Genomic DNA, 19316 nt, shown 5'->3' on the forward strand with positions numbered 1-19316 from the left:
AGTAGAGACGGGGTTTCGCCATGTTGGCCAGGCTGATCTTCAACTCCTGATCTCAGGTGATCCACCTGCCTCTACCTCCCAAAGTGCTAAGATTATAGGCGTGAGCTACCACACCCAGCCTTGTTTGGTTTTTAAATTGTGTATTAAGTATATTTTGTAAACATGAGTATATATAACATATAGGTATAGTTAAAATAACAAACACACAAAACAAAACTACAAATAAAAAAAAACCACTCAAGTGTGCACCCTGAACTTTGGGCAAGTGATTTAACCTCTGTGGGCCTCAGTTTTCATACCTCAAAAACGGGATAATGGGGCTGAGAGGAACTGAGATGCTTCAAGTTTAATTCTTGACACTGGCATTCCCCTGTGACAGAGCAAGGCTGGGTGGAGTTTACCAGAGCTCATGGTCTCTCCTTGTCTCTGTGGTCAGGAGCCAAGGTGGGGGTTCTGAAGAGGATGCTCTTGGCCTAGTGGGAGGGCCTGGTGAGTGGAGGGTGGAGGCTCCGAGGCTGGGTCAGGGGCTGAGGGAGAAGACATACACAGCTCACACAGATGAGCCTCAAATTTTGGGTTGATCCTTTGAGTCCTCCAGGGACCCAACCAAACCCTCACTGGCCAATGATGAGGAGTCCTTAGATGGGGGTTGCAACAGGCCCCTGGAAGAGCCCCGTCAGGGCTAGCAAAACTGTGTTCTTGCCCCCGCCAACCCTCGTCATTCCCCAAGCCTTGCCTTGGCCTCTGGTCCTGTGCCAGGGGATATGAGATGAAAAACTTCTAAGGGTAAGGGAGACTCAGTTTTTGGGTGGAGGAAGGCCAGTTGAAGGTGCCCTCCTGGGCCCATCCAACCCTTTGGCCCTGCAGGAGTCTCTGATGCGGGAAGGGGATGCCTCATTTGAGAGGCCCTCCAGAGCCCCGCTGGAAGGACTCCCTCTTTCCCCGCCACCCCTGACCCCCAACCCAGTGCCTACCCCAGCTCTCAAGGCACTTCTCACCCGTACCAGGCAGTCTTGTTCACCAGGGACAGGGGTTAGGGGGGCTTCAGCTAGAGGGAATGGCAGGAACAAAGGCACATAGATTGGAGGCCCAGGCTGCTCAGAGGAGTGTCAGGCCTCTGAGCCCAAGCTAAGCCATCATGTCCCCTGTGACCTGCACATATACATCCAGATGGCCTGAAGCACTTGAAGATCCACAGAAGAAGTGAAAATAGCCTTAACTGATGACACTCCACCATTGTGATTTGTTTCTGCCACACCCTAACTGATCAATGTACTTTGTAATCTCCCCCACCCTTAAGAAGGTTCTTTGTAATTCTCCCCACCCTTGAGAATGTACTTTATGACATTCACCCCTTGCCCGCAACAAAACACTGCTCCTAACTCCACCACCTATCGCAAAACCTGTAAGAACTAATGATAATCCCACCACCCTTTGCTGACTGCTTTTTCAGACTGAGCCCGCCTGCACCCAGGTGAAATAAACAGCCTTGTTGCTCACACAAAGCCTGTTGGTGGACTCTCTTCACACGGATGCACGTGACAGGGAGCAGGCAAGGTCGGGAGTGGCTAGAGGTGCTTAGGGCCAGGGTGGACAACAGGGACTTTCATCTCTTAGAAAGTCAGAGAAGAGTGTTAAGCCAAGTCATGGCAGAGCCAGATTTGTGCCTGAGAAGGGGCCCTTTAGCCTCTGTGTGGAGGCTAAATTGGAAGGGGAGGGACTAGAGGCAGGAGAGCAAAGAGAGGCAGCTGAATTGACACAGCTGGTGAAGGGTGGGGGAGAAGAGAGGATGACCAGATAAGAGATTCAGAAGCTAGGCCGGGCGCAGTGGCTCACACTTGTAATCCCAGCACTTTGGGAGGCCGAGGCGGGCGGATCACAAGGTCAGGAGATTGAGACCACGATGGAACTCTGTCTCTACTAAAAATACAAAAAAAAAAAAAAATTAGCTGGGCGTGGTGGCGGGCGCCTGTAGTCCCAGCTACTCAGAGAGGCTGAGGCAGGAGAATGGCATGAACTCGGGAGGCAGAGCTTGCAGTGAGCCGAGATCGCGCCACTGAACTCCAGCCTGGGCAAAAGAGCGAGACTCCATCTCAAAAAAAAAAAAGAAATTCAGAAGCGGGAAGTTATGGACCTTGAGTCGGCTGTGGGAAGGGTGGAAGGTGTTGTCCAGGGCTCTGTCTAGGAACTGGGTAGGTGGTAGAGACATCAGAAGACAGTTTGCTGGGGAAAGATGGCTGCGGTATTGAACATGCTGAGTAGGAGAGGCTCGTGGGACATCTAGGGAAAGCCAGGAATCTGGGTTGGAGACAGAGCACTGAAGCCCAGCAGTGGCAGCTGAAGGCTTGCCGGTGGACGAGATTGCAGAGCCCTCTAGAGCACCCATACTGGGGGATAAGAAAAGGAGAGGAAGTCGGCCGGGCGCAGTGGCTCATGCCTGTAATCCCAGCATTTTGGGAGGCGGAGGTGGGCGGATCATGAGGTCAGGAGATCGAGACCATCCTGGCTAACATGGTGAAACCCCGTCTCTACTAAAAATACGAAAAATTAGCCGGGCGTGGTGGCGGGCGCCTGTAGTCCCAGCTACTCGGGAGGCTGAGGCAGGAGAATGACGTGAACCCAGGAGGTGGAGCTTACAGTGAGCAGAGATCACGCCACTACACTCCAGCCTGGGCGACAGAGCGAGACTCCAGACTCCATCTCAAAAAAAAAAAAAAAAAACGAAAAGAAAAGGAGAGGAATTAGCCAAGGTTCATGGCCTCCTTTGGCCCTGGGAGCCTGAACACTCTGAGGCCTTAACTGACTATGTGCCCTGGGGCCAGGCCCTTCTCTCAAGGGGTTCAGACAGGTCACGATAAGTGAGAGAAACTCATCCTCTCCTAGACGACCTGGAAGAAAACCCTAGAGCCCCTCACCCTACAGGACTTCCTGTAGCACTGAGTCCTGCAGCTTCAGCCCCTGTTTCTGGCTTTGGACATCTCTAACTCTTTCCCTGTTCTCAGCTTCCTGCCTTCAGGATGAGGATGTGCCCAGAGCACAGTTGTCTTTGGACATCTTCTCTTTCACCCTCCTTCCCTACATGGTTTCACCAGCCTTTAAATACCATTATAGGCGCCATTAACAGCTCCCCAAATTAGATTTCCAGCCCAGTCCTTTCTCCAGACTTCAGACTCCCACGCACAACTGCCTACTGGACAGATTTTCATCCCCAAGCCTGCTCCTCCCACACGCTTTCCTATCTCAGTAAACAGCAAACTCAGTCTTCCAATTGCTCAGGCCAAAAACTTTAAAGTCATCCCTGACTCTTCTCTCACTCTCACACCCCACATCCCAGCTGTCGGCAAAAGCCATAGGTGTTAATCTGAAAAATATATCCAGAATCCAGTCACTTCTCACCACTACAGCACTGTTACCTTGGTTCCAGCCAATGCTGCCTCTTTCAGACTATAGCAGGGGACTTCTGGTCTTCCAGCCTCTTCCCTTGTTCCCACTCAGCCCTGTGGTCTAGTCTCAGTACAGCAGCTGGCATTACCCTGTAAAAAATGAGTTAGGGGGTTGGGCCGGGCACGGTGGCTCACGCCTGTAATCCCAGCACTTTGGGAGGCCGAGGTGGGCGGATCACAAGGTCAGGAGATCGAGACCATCCTGGCTAACACAGTGAAACCCCGTCTCTACTAAAAATACAAAAAATTAGCCGGGCGAGGTGGCGGGCGCCTGTAGTCCCAGCTACTCGGGAGGCGGAGCTTGCAGTGAGCTGAGATCACGCCACTGCACTCCAGCCTGGGCGACAGCGAGACTCTGCCAAAAAAAAAAAAAAAAAAATGAGCTAGGGGGCTGGGTGCGGTGGCTCACACCTGTAATCCCAGCACTTTGGGAAGACAAGGCAGGCAGATCACCTGAGGTCATGAGGTTGAGACCAGAATGGCCAACATGGTGAAACCTCGTCTCTACTAAAAATACAAAACTAGCTGGGCGTGGTGGTGCACGCCTGTAATCTCAGCTACTCAGGAGGCTGACACAGGAGAATCGCTGGAACCCAGGAGGCGGAGGTTGCAGTGAGCCGAGATCACACCATTGCACTCCAGTCTGGGGGACAGAGCGAGACTAGTCTCAAAAACAACAACAAAAGCTAGCTTTATCATTCACTCCTTTGCCTTAAACCTTCCCATGGCCTACAAAGTCCCACCCTATCAGGTTCCCTTTGTTACTGTTCTGAGCCCTGCTACTTCCCCCATCAATCACTCCCCTACAGCCTGACGGCCTTGCTGTTCCTTCAAGTTGTATAGCGCGCTGCCACCTCAGAGACTTTGCAGCTGCTTTCCCTCTCTGCCTTGAATTTCCTTCCGAACTTTCAGTATCTGTGTGCGTTGTTTTTTTCCCTGGTGCCCATACTGTGTATATCAACTAGCGGAGAGAAAATAATATTAAAAAAATGAAAATGTGGCAACTTTTGAAAATATTGGTTATAAACTCTACTAAAGAGTTTTAAATAAAGAGAGTTTTCCCGAGGCAAAGTGTAAGCGTTCCTCCACCCCACCCCCAGGCTCCGGGTTTAGGGATACATACTGCACCCTAGTGGCCACTGGAGAAAAAGCCCTGTCTTCTAGTGCAAGAGTTGGGGATTAACGGGTGTTTTCTGCTTTGGGACATGTGTAAACTTCCCTCCCCCTTGGACTGACCTGGGCCACTCTGCCCCAGGAACTCCAAGAGGAGCTGTACAAATGCCCCAATTCCAAGGCAATTTTAAGACAGTTTCAGGGGCAATTCACACAGCTCTTGTCAAAGACACAGACCTGAGAGGAATTTCAGATCACTGGTTGTTTGCTGAGTGATCTTGGGCAAGTGACCTAACTTCTCTGATCTTTAGTTTCCCCTCTAGTAAAATTAGGATAATAAGAATACATACTTCATGGGGATTTTTTTTTTTTTTTTTGAGACATCTCTCTCTGTTGTGTAGGCTGGCGTGCAGTGACACGACCTTGGCTCACTGCAGCCTCAAACTCCTGGGCTCAAGCAATCCTCCCACCTCAGCCTCCCGAGTAGCTGGGACTACAGGTGCATGCCACCACACCTGGCTAATTTTTGTATTTTTTGTAGAGACGGGGTCTCACTTTGCTGCCCAGGCTGTCTTGAACTTCTGGGCTCCAATGATCCCCTCCTGCCTCAGCCTTCTAAAGTGTTGAGATTACAGGCCTGAACTACTGCACCTGGCCTTTGTTTTTTTGGAGGCAGGGTCTTGCTCTGTCGTCCAGGTTGCAGTGCAGTGGTGCAAACGTGGCTCACTGTAGCCTCCTGGGCTCGCACGACTTCTGGATTCAAGCGATTCTCCTGCCTCAGCCTCTTGAGTAGCTCAGATGTGTGCCACCATGCTGGTTTCATGGGGCTTTGAGGAGTAAGAGATGGCTGTGGTGCTCAGCACATATTAAGTGCTCAATAGCTGTTACCTACTGTTAAAAAAGGTTCTTGGGAAAATGTGAGCAGATGAAGACTTTCAACTCCCTCACTGATGTGTCAAGCTTGAAGCTAGTGAGGGGAGTGTCAGTGGGGGTGACCAAAACCCTGGCCCTTGTCTGAGCAGCTTGACTACGGCTCTGTTCCTTTCCCTCTTCCCCAAGAGCTATTCTCTGAGAGCTGGACCTGGTATGGGCTCCAGAGGTTTGACTGTACTGAGATGCCACGTGGCACTGGGAGACTCTCCTGATCTCTGACTTTCATTGTCTACCCACCACCCTCAGGACGGCTCTGGGAAGCACATGAGCAGGAACCATTATCTCACCTGACAGATGCAGAAACTGATGCCCAAACTGCTCAGGGACAGAGTGAGTTGAGGCAGCAACACAGACATCCTAGCTGTCCAGCTGGATTCTCTGCAGACAGCTCTCCCAGAAGGCTGTGCATTATGAAGAATGACCTTGCAAAACCTGGGCTGAAGGGAGCCTGGGATACTGGGAAGGACTTCCCACTGAGCTGTGTTTGGGGAAGCCAGGAGGAAAAATAGCTCCCCTTGTCCTGAGGACTCAGCCCCCTCCTGGTACAGGATGTTTCTAGTGTGGCGGTGTGACCCCAGGGAACCTGTTCCTTCTGGGCTTGGCCTTTGTAGGCTGAGGGACTGACATGGCCTAGAGAAGCCCCTGGGGATCCTTGAGCCATGGGAGATGGTATGGGACATCTGTGTTGAGGCCATGTGGGAAGTTAGGGAGGCCGAACTTTCCAATGTTTGTGTGTGAGGAAGGCTAATGAGGAAGGCAGGTCTGCTGTGGTGAAGGAGCTGGCCTGGCCGTCCCTCACCGATTTTAGAAGAGGAGGCACATCAGCAGGTTCTCCTTAGGGAACAAGGTCTCCAGGCTTTCAGGCACAAAGAAAGACCGCCAGCACTACACAGGAAGGATTCTTCCCCAAACCTTAATCTATAGGACTCAGTGAGCGAGTCTTTGCCCCTCCCCCTCCCTCAAGACTGACACTCCTCCTCCTCCTCCCCTGCCACCTTCTTTGGCCTCTCCAAGACAGGATCTAGGGCTGTGGCCAACAGACCTGCAATTAGGAGGGCCTGCTTTCATCTCCACAGTCCCGCACACAGCCACTATTGCATGCCAGGCAGGTAACACTATTGAGAGCAGCTGGCCCTGCCAAACAAGCCAGAGGGAATTTCAGAGAGAAGAATTTGGTCTCTGGAAAGCTCTGGCCCATAAAAACTCTCCCGCTGAAAGAGAGTGTGGGAGCAGGGAGAGAAGTTACCACCTGATTCTCAGGGAGCAACGGCTTGGTGTCCTGGCGCCCTCCCTCCATGCATGGGGTGGTGGAGGCAGAGGGGTCTTTCCCTCTAGCTCATGCTCCTGTACACTCTTGTCCAGTGCCACTGCTCAGTGAGGAATCCACCAAAGCTATGAGAAGCAGCTTCCCCTTGCTGAGGAGACCTGGGATCCCCTTGGTGATCTGATGGGGGCTAGTTCTCCCGCTAATCTCTGGCATCCAATCCTACCTCCCTGATCTGAATCTCTTCCCTCTTTGCAGTGCCAACCTCCATCACCCTCATTTTCTCTCACCCGGATCACTTCTGCAGCTTCCTGGCTGAGCTTCTTGCCTCCAAGTAGCCCTCCAATCCCTTCTACACTCTTCTGCCTGAGGGACTGCTCCAGGACAGGGTAGGTAAAATAAAGTTCCTGGTCAAATCTAGCCTGCTGCCTGTTTTTGCACAACTCATGAGCTAAGAATGGTTTTTATGTTTATAAATGGTTGGGAAAAAAAAATCAAAAGAATATTTTGTGACATAAAAATCATATGAAATTATTTCAGTGTGCACAAATAAAGCGTTAGAACAGAGCCTTACTCTTTCATTTACATATTGTCTACGGCTGCTTTCACGCTACGATGGCAGAGTTGGATAGCTGCAACAGAAACTATAAGTCTCACAGTCTGCAGTATTTACTATCTGATCTTTTTTCACAAAACATTTGCTGAATCCTGGTCTAGATCCTAAATCTGGCCATGCCACTCTGCTTAGAATTCTTGTCACTCCCTGTGGCTCTCCATGAGCTGACCCTTGTCCACCTCTCCAGCCTCATCACCTGTCCCCCTAGTTGTCTGCCTGCTCTGGACAACCCTTCCTTAACCATTCCCCCAGTCCTGTCTCCTGCTGTTTACTTTCTCTCGGCATGTGCCTCTTTCGTCCTCCAAATGGCAGTCTACCATCTCAAGCCTCAGCTCAAATGGCTTCCTCCCATTTCACTTTCCCACATGTCCTGCCCCGACCCCCAGAGCTAACCCATTTCTACCGCAACTTCACAAAATATTCCTCTTAGGACTCTTCAGCTTTTAATAACCGATTAATGACCTACTGGTGGCAGACCAGCCAATTCCACTGAGAACATCTGTTCACATGTGTCCTCCCTGGATTACTAAATGTACGAAACCAGGCTGCATCTGCTTCCCACAGCCCTGGCACAAGGCTGGCACAGGGTAGGCATGCAAATGTTCACCAGAAGAGGCCTGGTTAGCATTCTACACCTTTTACTTGGCTAGTATTATGCAGGAAGATGTATACATATTTTCTAGATACTAAGTATCATTTTTATGAACTTTGAGCATCTATGATGGATCAGGTACCTCCAGATATATTACTCCTTTAATCTTCACAACCCTAATGAGGTTAGTGAAACTTTCATTGCATCAAGCGGCAAGTTACGTGGCAGAGCTAGAATGTGAAGTCAGGTCTCCTGTCTTTTGCTGATTCTGAGATACTCTCACACGTACTGTTTACCCACTGAACCCACTGCTTGAAAGAGGTAACAGATGCTCATGGGCTTCCTGTTGTGTGTGGGGCCACTGACCTGCATTACATGGGTCCAGGTAGAGGTGGTTTTGTTTTGTCACTTCCCTCCAGTCGCCTGTTCCTGCTGCTGTACCTGATCCCTTTCGAAGCAGACTGGGTAAGGACCAAAGGACAGCCCTGCTACAGAAGGAGGAGGATTGAGGAAAAAAATGAAGAGAAATAAAAACACCAAAAGGCAGCCCTATAAAGTTAAATTTTGTAATTTAATTAAGTGCTTGTTTTTGTCACTCTACTTCTCAAGTCTCCTGCTACTGCTCTGGGACTCGTGGCTTGCTCTGGGGCAGAAGGAAGTTGCTGGAAGCCTGGTCTCCAGGCTGGAGGGGTGCCAATGCAAGGGTCATACTAATGGAACTATCAATGCACCTGACCTAAAGGAGCCTGAAGAATGCCTCCAGTGGGCTGCTGGGCATATGCCCTGGACTGTCCCTATACTACCTGGAATATTCAAACAGAGTCCAGAGCTCAGAGGCAGGGAGAGCCAATATGGCTGCTGAAGGCCTAGGGAAAAGCAACACAGGACAGTTGTCCATTTGAGACTCTTTCTCTATCAAAGAGGAGTTAGGGATATACTGGTCAGTTCAGAGACCACAGTGTGAACCTGGCAGAAGAACTTGCTCTATATATTTCCTACCATCACGGGGGACGGCCAAACTGATTGTTACTGAACAGGTTCAGTGATGTGGTATGAGAAGTGCCAGGGACTTAAGGAAATAGAGTTCTGTAAAGCAGCCTGATCCCCTTCTAGGTCTAGAACTGATCACATTGGGAAATGCCAAAATAAGTTCAGCTAGATATACCTATGAGAGGTTTTGGCAAAAGACTTAGGTATAATGGCTGGGTTTAAGATAACATGTGTGATTCCAGATATGGTATACCAATTCATTATTTGGTATTTCAGACTAAGAAATTCATTTGTGCTCCTAAAGATTTTGCTCAGTTTGGGTAAAGCAAGCAATGTCTGTCTGATGTTTCAGGCATTTTCAGGAGGACAAATAACTGAGACAACTGAGGCTATGACTTAGTCACATAAAGTTGGTTTCAGGCTAAAAGTTTGATTTGTCCAAATAAAGCCCAATAGTCCCCCAACTCTCAGAGCAATCACAGTGATGGTGTGAAGAGCCTCTTCGAATACATGATTGCATACCTAGTGACCGTACAATCAGAGATCTGGTCATAATGAAACACTTTATACAGACAGGAATAGACAAGGGATTTCTGACACACTCATGCTTTGGATGTGTCAGTACAAGACAGTATGTAAGACTGATTCTGCCAGGCAGAGGGGAACAGGCATGATTTATCTGCTGGCAAATAAGTCTCTACTACACCTAATCATTCTTTTATCTAAGTGCATCGTGATCTTCTTAGTCCTGGACGTCAAAATAGTCAATTATTGGCTCCTTGGTTATTTTCTGTAAATTACTGCTCCCAGGATTCCTGAAAAACAAAGAATGATCAGTCTTTTCTTCTTTGGGGGAAACAGACACAGGACTTCAGAAAGTTAAGGATCAGCTGATTTACCATTTGTGAAGCTTAAACGTTTATTTTATTTTATTTTTATTTTAGTCTTACTTTTTTCCTTCTGCCCTTTGTGAATAATTTTTTTAACTTTTGTGTTTCTTTCTAGATTTACATATTACATGGGGAATTTTGTTCTGTGAGATAACAAATTCTCTATTTACACTTTACAGTTTAGAGATAACCTTTCACAATCTATTTACAGGATTTCATACATGATGATTATTTTACTCTGCCTCCACAGTTCAACGAATGCTCAGTTAACAGCTTAAGTCAAGTGAGCATCTCACTTGTGAAGTTTTGATAGTGGGACAAACTGAGCTGGTGATTTTGAAATTTGGTAATGGGCACATAGGCATTTATGATAGTAATATTATTCTCTCTACTCTAAAAAGTTTCCATAATAGAGTTTTATACAAAAATAAAGCAAGCAAAGGGTTTTTAAAAAGATAGCATGGGATGGCTGGGCGCGGTGGCTCACGCCTGTAATCTCAGCACTTTGGGAGGCCGAGGCGGGCATATCACGAGGTCAGGAGATTGAGACCATCCTAACACATGGTGAAACCCCGTTTCTACTAAAAATAAAAAAATTAGCCGGGCGTGGTGGCGGGCACCTGTAGTCCCAGCTACTCAGGAGGCTGAGGCAGGAGAATGGTGTGAACCCGGGAGGTGGAGCTAGCAGTGAGCCAAGATCGCACCACTGCACTCCAGCCTGGGCGGCAGAGCGAGACTCCGTCTCAAAAAAAAAAAAAAAAAAAAAAGATAGCATGGGATAAACGGGCCAATAACTCCACATGGTTGTGTCTAAGCAGGACTGGACCCAACTGTGGCAGTTTCTGAGAAAACCCCTCATGTTTCCAAAGTGACCACCCATATGGATTTGCAGACTGCTGACCAGAACCTAGGACACCTGGCTCCTAGGGGTGGAGAAGGGCTGGTCCTGGGGACCAGGACGCTCTTGGCTGAGTCTGAGCTCAATGGGCAACACCTAGCTGTCTTCTTGTCCAGTCCCACAGGAACACTAAGTGCTGTGACCTTCATGGTGACCTTGTAAACTGCCCTAACCACCCTTCCAGAGGTTTTGTGCAGGAATCACAGAGGAGGTATTGCTAGGACTTGTTTGTGGAAAGCCAGAACAGGAGTAGGCACCCCTCTCCTTCTGGGCTTTGAAGTAACTTTTAGACACACTGCCTTAGTTACAGTAGGGCAGCAGGGAAGGAGCACCATCCTGCCTTCCCTTCCTCTCCCTGACAAGTGACAAACAACTGGACAACTGGGGCTAGTGCTCTAAAGTTGGTTTCAGGCCACAATTCTGGTTTCTCCAAATAAAGCCCAACAGTCCCCCAACTCTCAGAGCTCCTTCCCTGCTCCTGTCTGAGAAAACACCTGGCAGACTTGCCCCTTGCCAACCTGGTTTTCTTTTCTCTTTAAATCATGAATATGTTATAAAAATTATTCAAACCATACAGAAGTAGACAGAGCAAAACAAGAAAGTACCATCCGCCCCTGTCACCGGCAATTCTCACCCCCACACCCACTTCCATCTTCAGAGTAACTATTCTTTTTTTTTTTTGAGACGGAGTCTGTCTCTCTGTTGCTCAGGGTGGAGTGAAGTGGCGTGATCTCAGCTCACTGCAACCTCTGCCTCCCAGGTTCAAGTGATTCTCTTGCCTCAGTCTCCCAAATAGCTGTGTTTACAGGTGCCTGCCACCACACACGGCTACTTTTTTGTATTTCTAGTAGCCACCTTGTTGGCCAGGCTGGTCTCAAACTCCTGACCTCAAGTGATCCACCCGCCTTGGCCTCCCAAAGTGCTGGGATTATAGGCGTGAGCCACCGCGCCCGGCCCAGAGTAAGTATTCCTAACTACACGATGTTTCAGTCTTAAACCATCTGGTATGACAGACTGAATCCACTTCCCAGTGTCACCATCCACACTATGGAAATTATGTCCAGTGACTGCTCTCTCTAGAATCAAGCACTACAAACAAACTTAGGATCCCTCTGGTGGGAACAAATGTGTCTGATACCCCAACTAAACATTACATATTTGAACATGGTACCCCAAGGCCAGGCCTGAAGAGGCCACCAATGGCTGGTGCAGCTCAGGACAATTCAGCCCCTGCTGGCTTTTCTAGACAGACAGGTCCCCTTGGAAAGCAGCTGGAGAATCTTACTTGTCTGACTGATGTCTGTGATGAGGAATTGGTGGTGGAGGCCGTGCCTGCATTTCCCTTTCAAGCACACCTGTCAGCGTGGTAGGAGGACAAATGGACTTCCCCCTGACAAAAGTCAAAACATCAAGCATTGAAAAGTGAGAATCGTTTGTGGAGATGGACAGAAAGCTAGAAACTCAGCCCTTGATTTTGGCACTGTGACACTACTGAGCACTCTCTGGTATTAACTGTCTGCTCTCAGGCATGGCCACCTGCATTTAACCCCCTGTCCCTTCCACCCACCTATGCCAGGCCCGTGGCTTGCTTCATGTCAGACTTGTTTTCTTCACTGGGAAGTTCTTCCTATTCCCAGGTTCTGAGAGTGATCCTAGGTCCTCCCTGTCCCCTCCTGGCCACATTATTGCTTCAGTGTCCTCTGATGGCAAAAACACCATTCACAGGGGGTGCCTCAAACCAGAGTCCAGCATTCTTTGTTTTCCCCATGCCAAGAGGACACAGCCAAGGAGAGGACAGACAGCGGAACAGGAGACAGAAGGAGAAAAGAGCAGATATGATGGGCAGGCCCCCTTGCCTGAAGAAATGCTGCTTCCAGCATCTGCTATGACTGTAGGCAGATGTGACACTTGTGCATTTTGAGTGCATCTGCCCTGTGGCTCGAGGCATAGGTTTTGCTCTTTGGCTCAGGCCTTTAGATTATCTGGGAAGTGCCAGAGAAGCAGATTTTCCTTCTACTTTTCCAAGAGGGAGAGTGGTAGTAAGAAAGACAAATATTGACAGACCCTGCTTCTTGGGTCCAGTTTGCCCTGCTTAGGAGTTCTTCCTCTGACGGCAGGATTGACCTACCTGATGGCAGTGACCACCACATTGCGCTTCGGTTCACTGTCATAGCTCACGCTCTCCAGGCCATAAACTTGGGCCAGGTCATGGATGATCCGGCGGTGGTCTCTGTTCATGGGAGGGAAGCTGTGGCTTTTCTTAGTATTCTTTCCCTGTATTGAGGGAAAAGATGACTGATTGATCGTATCACTCTGAAAACAAAATGCTCACAACTAATCTTACCACACAAGAATTGCATGGATCAATAAGAGGTGATTTTAGAGGCCCACAGCACAGAGCATTTTACTAACTGCCAAGCAAGCCTGGAGGAGTTTGGGAAGATGGGCATTGATGCACTTCTTTCACCTACTCTGTGAGCCACAACAGTAGCAGCTGGACAGGGTTAGGGACAAAGGGTACGTGAACTGCGACTTAGGTAGACAGTATAATGGTTCTTCCTGATGGGTTCCATAACTGGGGAGTGGGTGATATTCCCTAAAAATGACTAAATACTTACAAAACAAGAAAATATTATTTCCTTTAAAAGTATGTTGTACTTTAAAAATCATGAGTATTCAGATACAGACACACAAACAGAGAAACACATCTGTTTGGGTTTCTTAATTAGGAGAGGAACAATGCATTCCATTTTCTCCCTCATGTTAATATTCTGCTGGGAAGTGGTTAACAGAAGGGAGGAAAGGAGGGGAATGGGAAGAGGGTAAGGAGACTGGGAAGGAAAACCACCAGCATTAGATACAGGGGCTAAAGCAGCCATCTCGTCCTTACTCACAGTCCCCTCTGATGGAAGCGGGAGGGAGCCAATGCAGCGCTGGGGGCTTCTGACTAAACTCAAGACTTTTTCACTTAAAGCTACCTCTGTGACATCCCTGGCCACCTCCAGGACAGGGGTCTCCCTCCTCTGAAGGAGTCTATCCCACTGCTCTCCAGCTGTAGTCATACAACTTTCCCAAAGGGGACATTCCTGCCTTTGGAATTATAAAGAACGGTGGGCTTTCCTGGCATACAATAGCCCTTCAAAGATCTGAGGGGCTAGAGTGTCTTCCTAAGTGTCCCACACAGTCACTCAACTATCACTATTGAGCCCCCTCACCCAGAGTTTCTTCATCCATTCTTAGGCACTTAGCCAGCATTTTCTTTTTCTTTTTCTTTTTTTTTTTTTTTTTTGAGACAGGATCTCAAGCTGGAGATCCAAGCTGGAGTACAGTGACTCAACCTCAGCTTACTGCAGGCTTGACCTCCCGGGCTTAAGCAATCCTCCTGCCTCAGCACCCTGAGTAGCTGGGATTACAGGTGTGCACCACCACACCTGGCTAATTTTTTACTTTTTGTAGAGACAGGGTTTTGCCATGTTGCCCAGGCTGGTCGCGAACTCCTGGACTCAAGTGATCCGCCTGCTGCCTCAGCCTGCCAAAGTGCTGGGATTACAGGTGTGGGCCACCGTGCCTGGCATTTACTTACAGCTGACTGCAGATCTTTCTTTCTTTCTTTTTTTTGAGACGGAGCTTCACTCTTGTTGCCCAGGCTGGAGTGCAGTGGCAGAATCTCAGCTCACAGCAACCTCCACCTCCCGGGTTCAAGGAATTCTCCTGCCTCAGCCTTGCAAGTAGCTGGAATAACAGGTGCCTGCCACCACACCCAGCTAATTTTTATATTTTTATTAGAGACAGGGTTTCGTCATGTTGGCCAGGCTGATCTAGAACTCCCGACCTCAAGTGATCTGCCTGCCTTGGCCTCCCAAAGTGCGGGGGTTACAGGCATGAGACACCGCGCCCGGCCGACTGTAGATCTTTTCTGTAGTCAACTGTCCTGAACCAGGACAGGCTTCCACAGATGTTACAATGGCTGTGTTTTGAGAAAGATAAGGATCCTCAAAGAAGTTGTGACTTTTTCCTACAACTACTCTAGGTTGACAGTGTTTCCAGGACTTGATTGCTTTTTTTTTTTTTTCATCAAGCTGGCCTTAGAGAAATGTCCAGTGGGATGTTTCAACTTCAACCTTATTCACAGACTCCACGAGGGTTTCCATTTCCTTCTCAATGTCACTGACAAACTTTAAGTCCTTCCTGAAATGAGAAATCACCAGTTAATTTTGTCTGTCCCTGCCCTTCTGAGAACCCCTTTCACCCATCCTCTCCCTGTAAAGCGGAGACAATAGACAATGCTAGCAGAAAAACTGCAGAGATCAGGAATTGTCAGAAAACAGAAGGATGACTGTGACGGAAGAAAGAACAAAAGAGAAAAATATAAGAAATGAGAAGATGAAAGGAGAAATAGCCACTGGAAGGCCAGGGACTCCAGGAGAAAAGTAAGAGCTGTTATAGCTCCAAGTGGGAACGCATGTGAATGTGAGACTGGGGTGGACAGAGGTGGAATGAAGCCCAGAGATCCTCCAATTTAGTCTAGTCCAGCCCTTGGGAGGCCCAAACTCTTACCACCGCCCCACCCAAACTCTTGTCTCAACCCTACCCAAGTTCAGTTCTTTAAGGGGACAGTTTTGAGAAACCAAGAGAAGGGTATTTATTAAACAGCACATAATCTCTTACAATAGATAAACAAACAAACCTGAACTGGCTTAATCACAGGAGGAGTACATATTAGTTATGACATCTCAAAAGACCAAACACTCTGACAAGCCACAATTAAGAAAGCAGGTAACAAGTTACGTACCTGGCATCTTCTTTCAAACTATCACTGAATTTTGACCCTGAAGAACGTATATTGAAAGGATCAGAATCCTCACTGATATGAAACGCCTCTGCTAATCTCCTGAAAGGGAGAGAGAGGTATGCAAATAAAAGGAGTGGGAGGGAAACTATCTTACAGTCACCCCGAGTGCCTACTATATCCTAAATTCTTTACACATTATTTATCTCTATTTTGGTAAACTGGATTATTAAGGAGAGAATAACAACAACTTGGGACATGAGGTGGTATTGTCTTCATAAAAGAAAATAAAACAGATCTATAAGGATCTGAGCAAGTCATAGGCTGAACACTGGGGACTTAGATTATTTGGGGAAGAGGAGTTTGGGGGTGTGGGATCACTGAGAATGGTCAATGGGGGATGACTTTCTCTGAGGCTTTGTTTAAAGATAAGGTACATAAAATAGACATACAAATGTTAAAATTAATATAGAAATCTGAAAAGTAAAGAATTCCATTAACATATACACTTCATTTTTATACATTTCTTGGCTGGGTGCGGTGGCTCACACCTGTAATCCTAGGACTTTGGGAGGCCAAGGTAGGTGGATCACTTGAGGCCAGGAGTTCGAGATCAGCCTGGCCAACATGGTGAAACCCTGTCTCTATTAAAAATACAAAAATTAGCCGGGTGTGGTGGCGTGTGCCTGTAATCCTAGCTGCTAGGAGGCTGAGGCATGAGAATCACTTGAACCCAGGAGAAAGAGGTTGCAGTGAGCCGAGATTGTGCCACTGCACTCCAGCCTGGGCGACACAGTGAGACTCTAAAAAAATAAAATAAAATAAAAAATAATACATTACTTTATTATTTTATTTTTATTGACCCATTGTCATTGCTTCATATTTATGAAGCACAGTTTGATGTTTTGGTACATATATACTATGTTGTATAATAACCAAATCAGTGTATTAGGCATATCCATCACCTGATGCCCTTATTATTTCACTGTGGTGAGAATACACAGAAGCCTCTTTTCTAGTTATTTTGTAAACTACACCTTACCGTTAACCATCATCACCCCGGTGTGCCACAGAACACCAGAACTTAGGCTGGGCACGGTGGCTCATGCCTGTAATCCCAGCACTTTGGGAGGCTGAGGTGGGCGGATCACCTGAAGCCGGGAGTTCGAGACCAGCCTGACCAACACGGAGAAACCTCGTTTCCACGAAAAATACAAAAATTAGTCAGGTGTGGTGGTGCATACCTGTAATCCCAGCTACTCAGGAGGCTGGGGCAGGAGAATCGCTTGAACCTGGGAGGCAGAGCTTGCAGTGAGCTGAGATAGCGCCATTGCACTACAGCCTGGGCAACAAGAGCAAAACTCCTTCTCAAAAAAAAAAAAAAAAACCACCAGAACTTATTACTACCATCTATTTGTAACTTTCTATCCACTGACCAACCTCTCCTCATCCTCCCCTTTCCACCCTGTCCTTCTTCTCAGTCAGATAAACACTGTTCTACTCTCTGCTTCTATATTATTTTTTAAATATTCTACATATGAGTGAGATCATGTGGTATCTGTCTTTCTGTGTCTGGCTTATTTCACGTAACATGATGTCCTCCAGGTCCATCCATGTTGTTGCAAATGACAGGGTTTCATTTTTTTTATGGCCGAATAGTATTTCATTCTGTATATATACCACATTTTCTTTATCCATTCAGCCATGTTGGCCACTTCAGTTGATTTCATATCTTGGCTATTGTAAATAGTGCTGCAACAAATGTGAGAGTACAGGTATCTCTACAGATTTAATTTCCTCTGTAGAGATACCAAGCAATAGGATTGCTGGATCATATGGTAGTTCTATTTTTAATGTGAGGAAATTCCATACTGTTTTCCATAGTGGCTGTACTAATTTACAATCCCACCAAGAGTGTGTAAGTGTTCCCTTTTTTCTAATTGTTTTTTTTTTTTTTTTTTTGAGGCTGGGTCTGGCTCTTGTTGCCCAGGCTGGAGTGCAGTGGCATGATCTCAGCTCACTGTAACTTCCACCTCCTGGGCTTAAGCCATCCTCCTACCTCAACCTCTCCAATAGCTGGCACTACAAGTGTGCCACCATGCCCGGCTAATTTTTGTATTTTTTGTAGAGACAGGGTTTTGCTATGTCGCCCAGGCTGGTCTTGAACTCCTAAGCTCAAGCGATCCACTGGCCTCAGCCACCCAAATGCTGGGATTATGGGCATGAGCCGCTGTAATGGGCCCCTTTCTTCACTATAACGTTTCTCTCTCTCTATGTGTGTGTGTATATATATATATATATTTGGAGATGGAGTCTTGCTCTTGTCGCCCAGGCTGGAGTACACTGGCATGATCTCGGCTCACTGCAACCTCCGCCTCCTGGGTTCAAGTGATTCTCCTGCCTCAGCCTCCCGAGTAGCTGGGATTACAGGTGCCCGCCGCCATGCCCAGCTAATTTTTGTATCTTCAGCAGAGATGGGGTTTCACCATGTTGGCCAGGCTGGTCTTGAACTCCTGACCTCAGGTGATCCACCCGCCTCGACCTCCCAAAGTGCTGGGATTACGGGTGTGAGCCACTGTGCCCGGCCTTTCTCTATAATTTTAAGTAGCCGCCATTATTATATTCAAAATTGTCTCACCCCCCAAAAATAAGAATGTGAGGTAATGCATATGCGAATTAGCTTGATTTAGCCATTCCACAATGTATACATACACATCATGCTGTATTACCATAAATATATACCATTTTTATTTAATAAAAAAATTTAAAAAATTTAAAAAACCTTGTTTCTTTGCGTCTCCCCAGCATTATCTTGTTAGCATTTCTCATATTATTATTTTGTTTTCACACTTAACTGTTTTCATGGCTCATAGTCTTCTAATGATGTTCCCATATTTTAATCATTTCCCATTTAGGTTTCTTTAACAGTTCCTCAGTTTCTCAATATTATATATGACACAATTAATATCTCTGTGCAAAAAGCTTTGAAAATGTTTCCAGTTGTGGGGTACATGGAGTGGACATAAGACTCTTGATCAACGTGGAGTAAGTGGTCTCCAGAAATGCCACTTTGTGCCCTAGCCATCAGTGTCTGAATCTCATGGCATCTCACCAACATTCAAGTTATTTTATTTTTTTAAAGCTAGATTTCAGCTTAGCACTTAGTACAATTTTCATTTACACTGCACCAGGAGTCACTTACAAGCTTAGTGCCCACAAGAATCTGGTTCACACTGCTAGATTTCCAACTTTTCAAAAGAGGCTTACTTCTCAAATTTTCAAGAGAATTTCGAGGGGAAGATCTTTTGATGTTTTGGTTACTTGGCCACTAATTCAAATTTAAACACCAATAAAACCTGTCTGTGGGCTGAATTTGGCCTGCTAGTTTTTTATTTCTACAACAGAGATATACACACATGCATACACACATACATATACGCACAGGTGTATGCGTGTATATATGTGTGTGTATATATAGATATAACTTTAGATGGACTTTTCTTTAAATTTGCATTTTTTTTCTCTTAGGTTTGTGTGTATTTATGAAAGACTCTAACCTGTAAGGGTCATTATGTCATCACCAAGATTGACGAGAAATTCAAAAGGCTTTCAAAAATAGCTAGTTTTAATCAATAACATTTACTGAGTACCTACTATGAGCCAAGCTCTTGTGCCAAGAGCTTTATGAGTATCATTTTTAGTTTTAATGTATTAATCCTCATAACAACTCTGGAAGGTAAATACTGTTATTATCATCATTTCTAGATTTTTAAGAAACCTAAGGCTTA

The 19316-nt window shown here is 46.9% G+C and overlaps 1 protein-coding gene across 10 annotated transcripts in view; it reads right to left on the reverse strand.

Annotated features, from left to right (window-relative positions):
- Positions 1-209: 209 nt before the first annotated feature.
- Positions 210-19316, reverse strand: part of NFX1 (nuclear transcription factor, X-box binding 1) — an 88739-nt gene continuing 69632 nt past the window's right edge. For 2 of the 10 annotated variants that reach the window (XM_032138773.2, XM_032138772.2), the window contains exons 20-24: positions 15532-15630; positions 14861-14927; positions 12868-13013; positions 12025-12129; positions 8512-9766 (exon numbers count right to left, since the gene is read on the reverse strand). In XM_032138773.2, coding sequence (XP_031994664.1) covers positions 9694-9766; positions 12025-12129; positions 12868-13013; positions 14861-14927; positions 15532-15630 — 490 coding nt within the window. In that variant the 3' untranslated portion in view covers positions 8512-9693. Of the gene's footprint in view, positions 528-1418; positions 3534-7947; positions 8450-8511; positions 9767-12024; positions 12130-12867; positions 13014-14322; positions 14928-15531; positions 15631-19316 lie in introns of those variants that run through there. The other 8 variants (XR_009210984.1, XR_009210983.1, XR_009210982.1 and 5 more) reach the window with 7 other exon arrangements.

Source organism: Hylobates moloch, unplaced genomic scaffold (assembly GCF_009828535.3).
Source record: "Hylobates moloch isolate HMO894 unplaced genomic scaffold, HMol_V3 SCAFFOLD_19, whole genome shotgun sequence".
NCBI lineage: Eukaryota > Metazoa > Chordata > Mammalia > Primates > Hylobatidae > Hylobates > Hylobates moloch.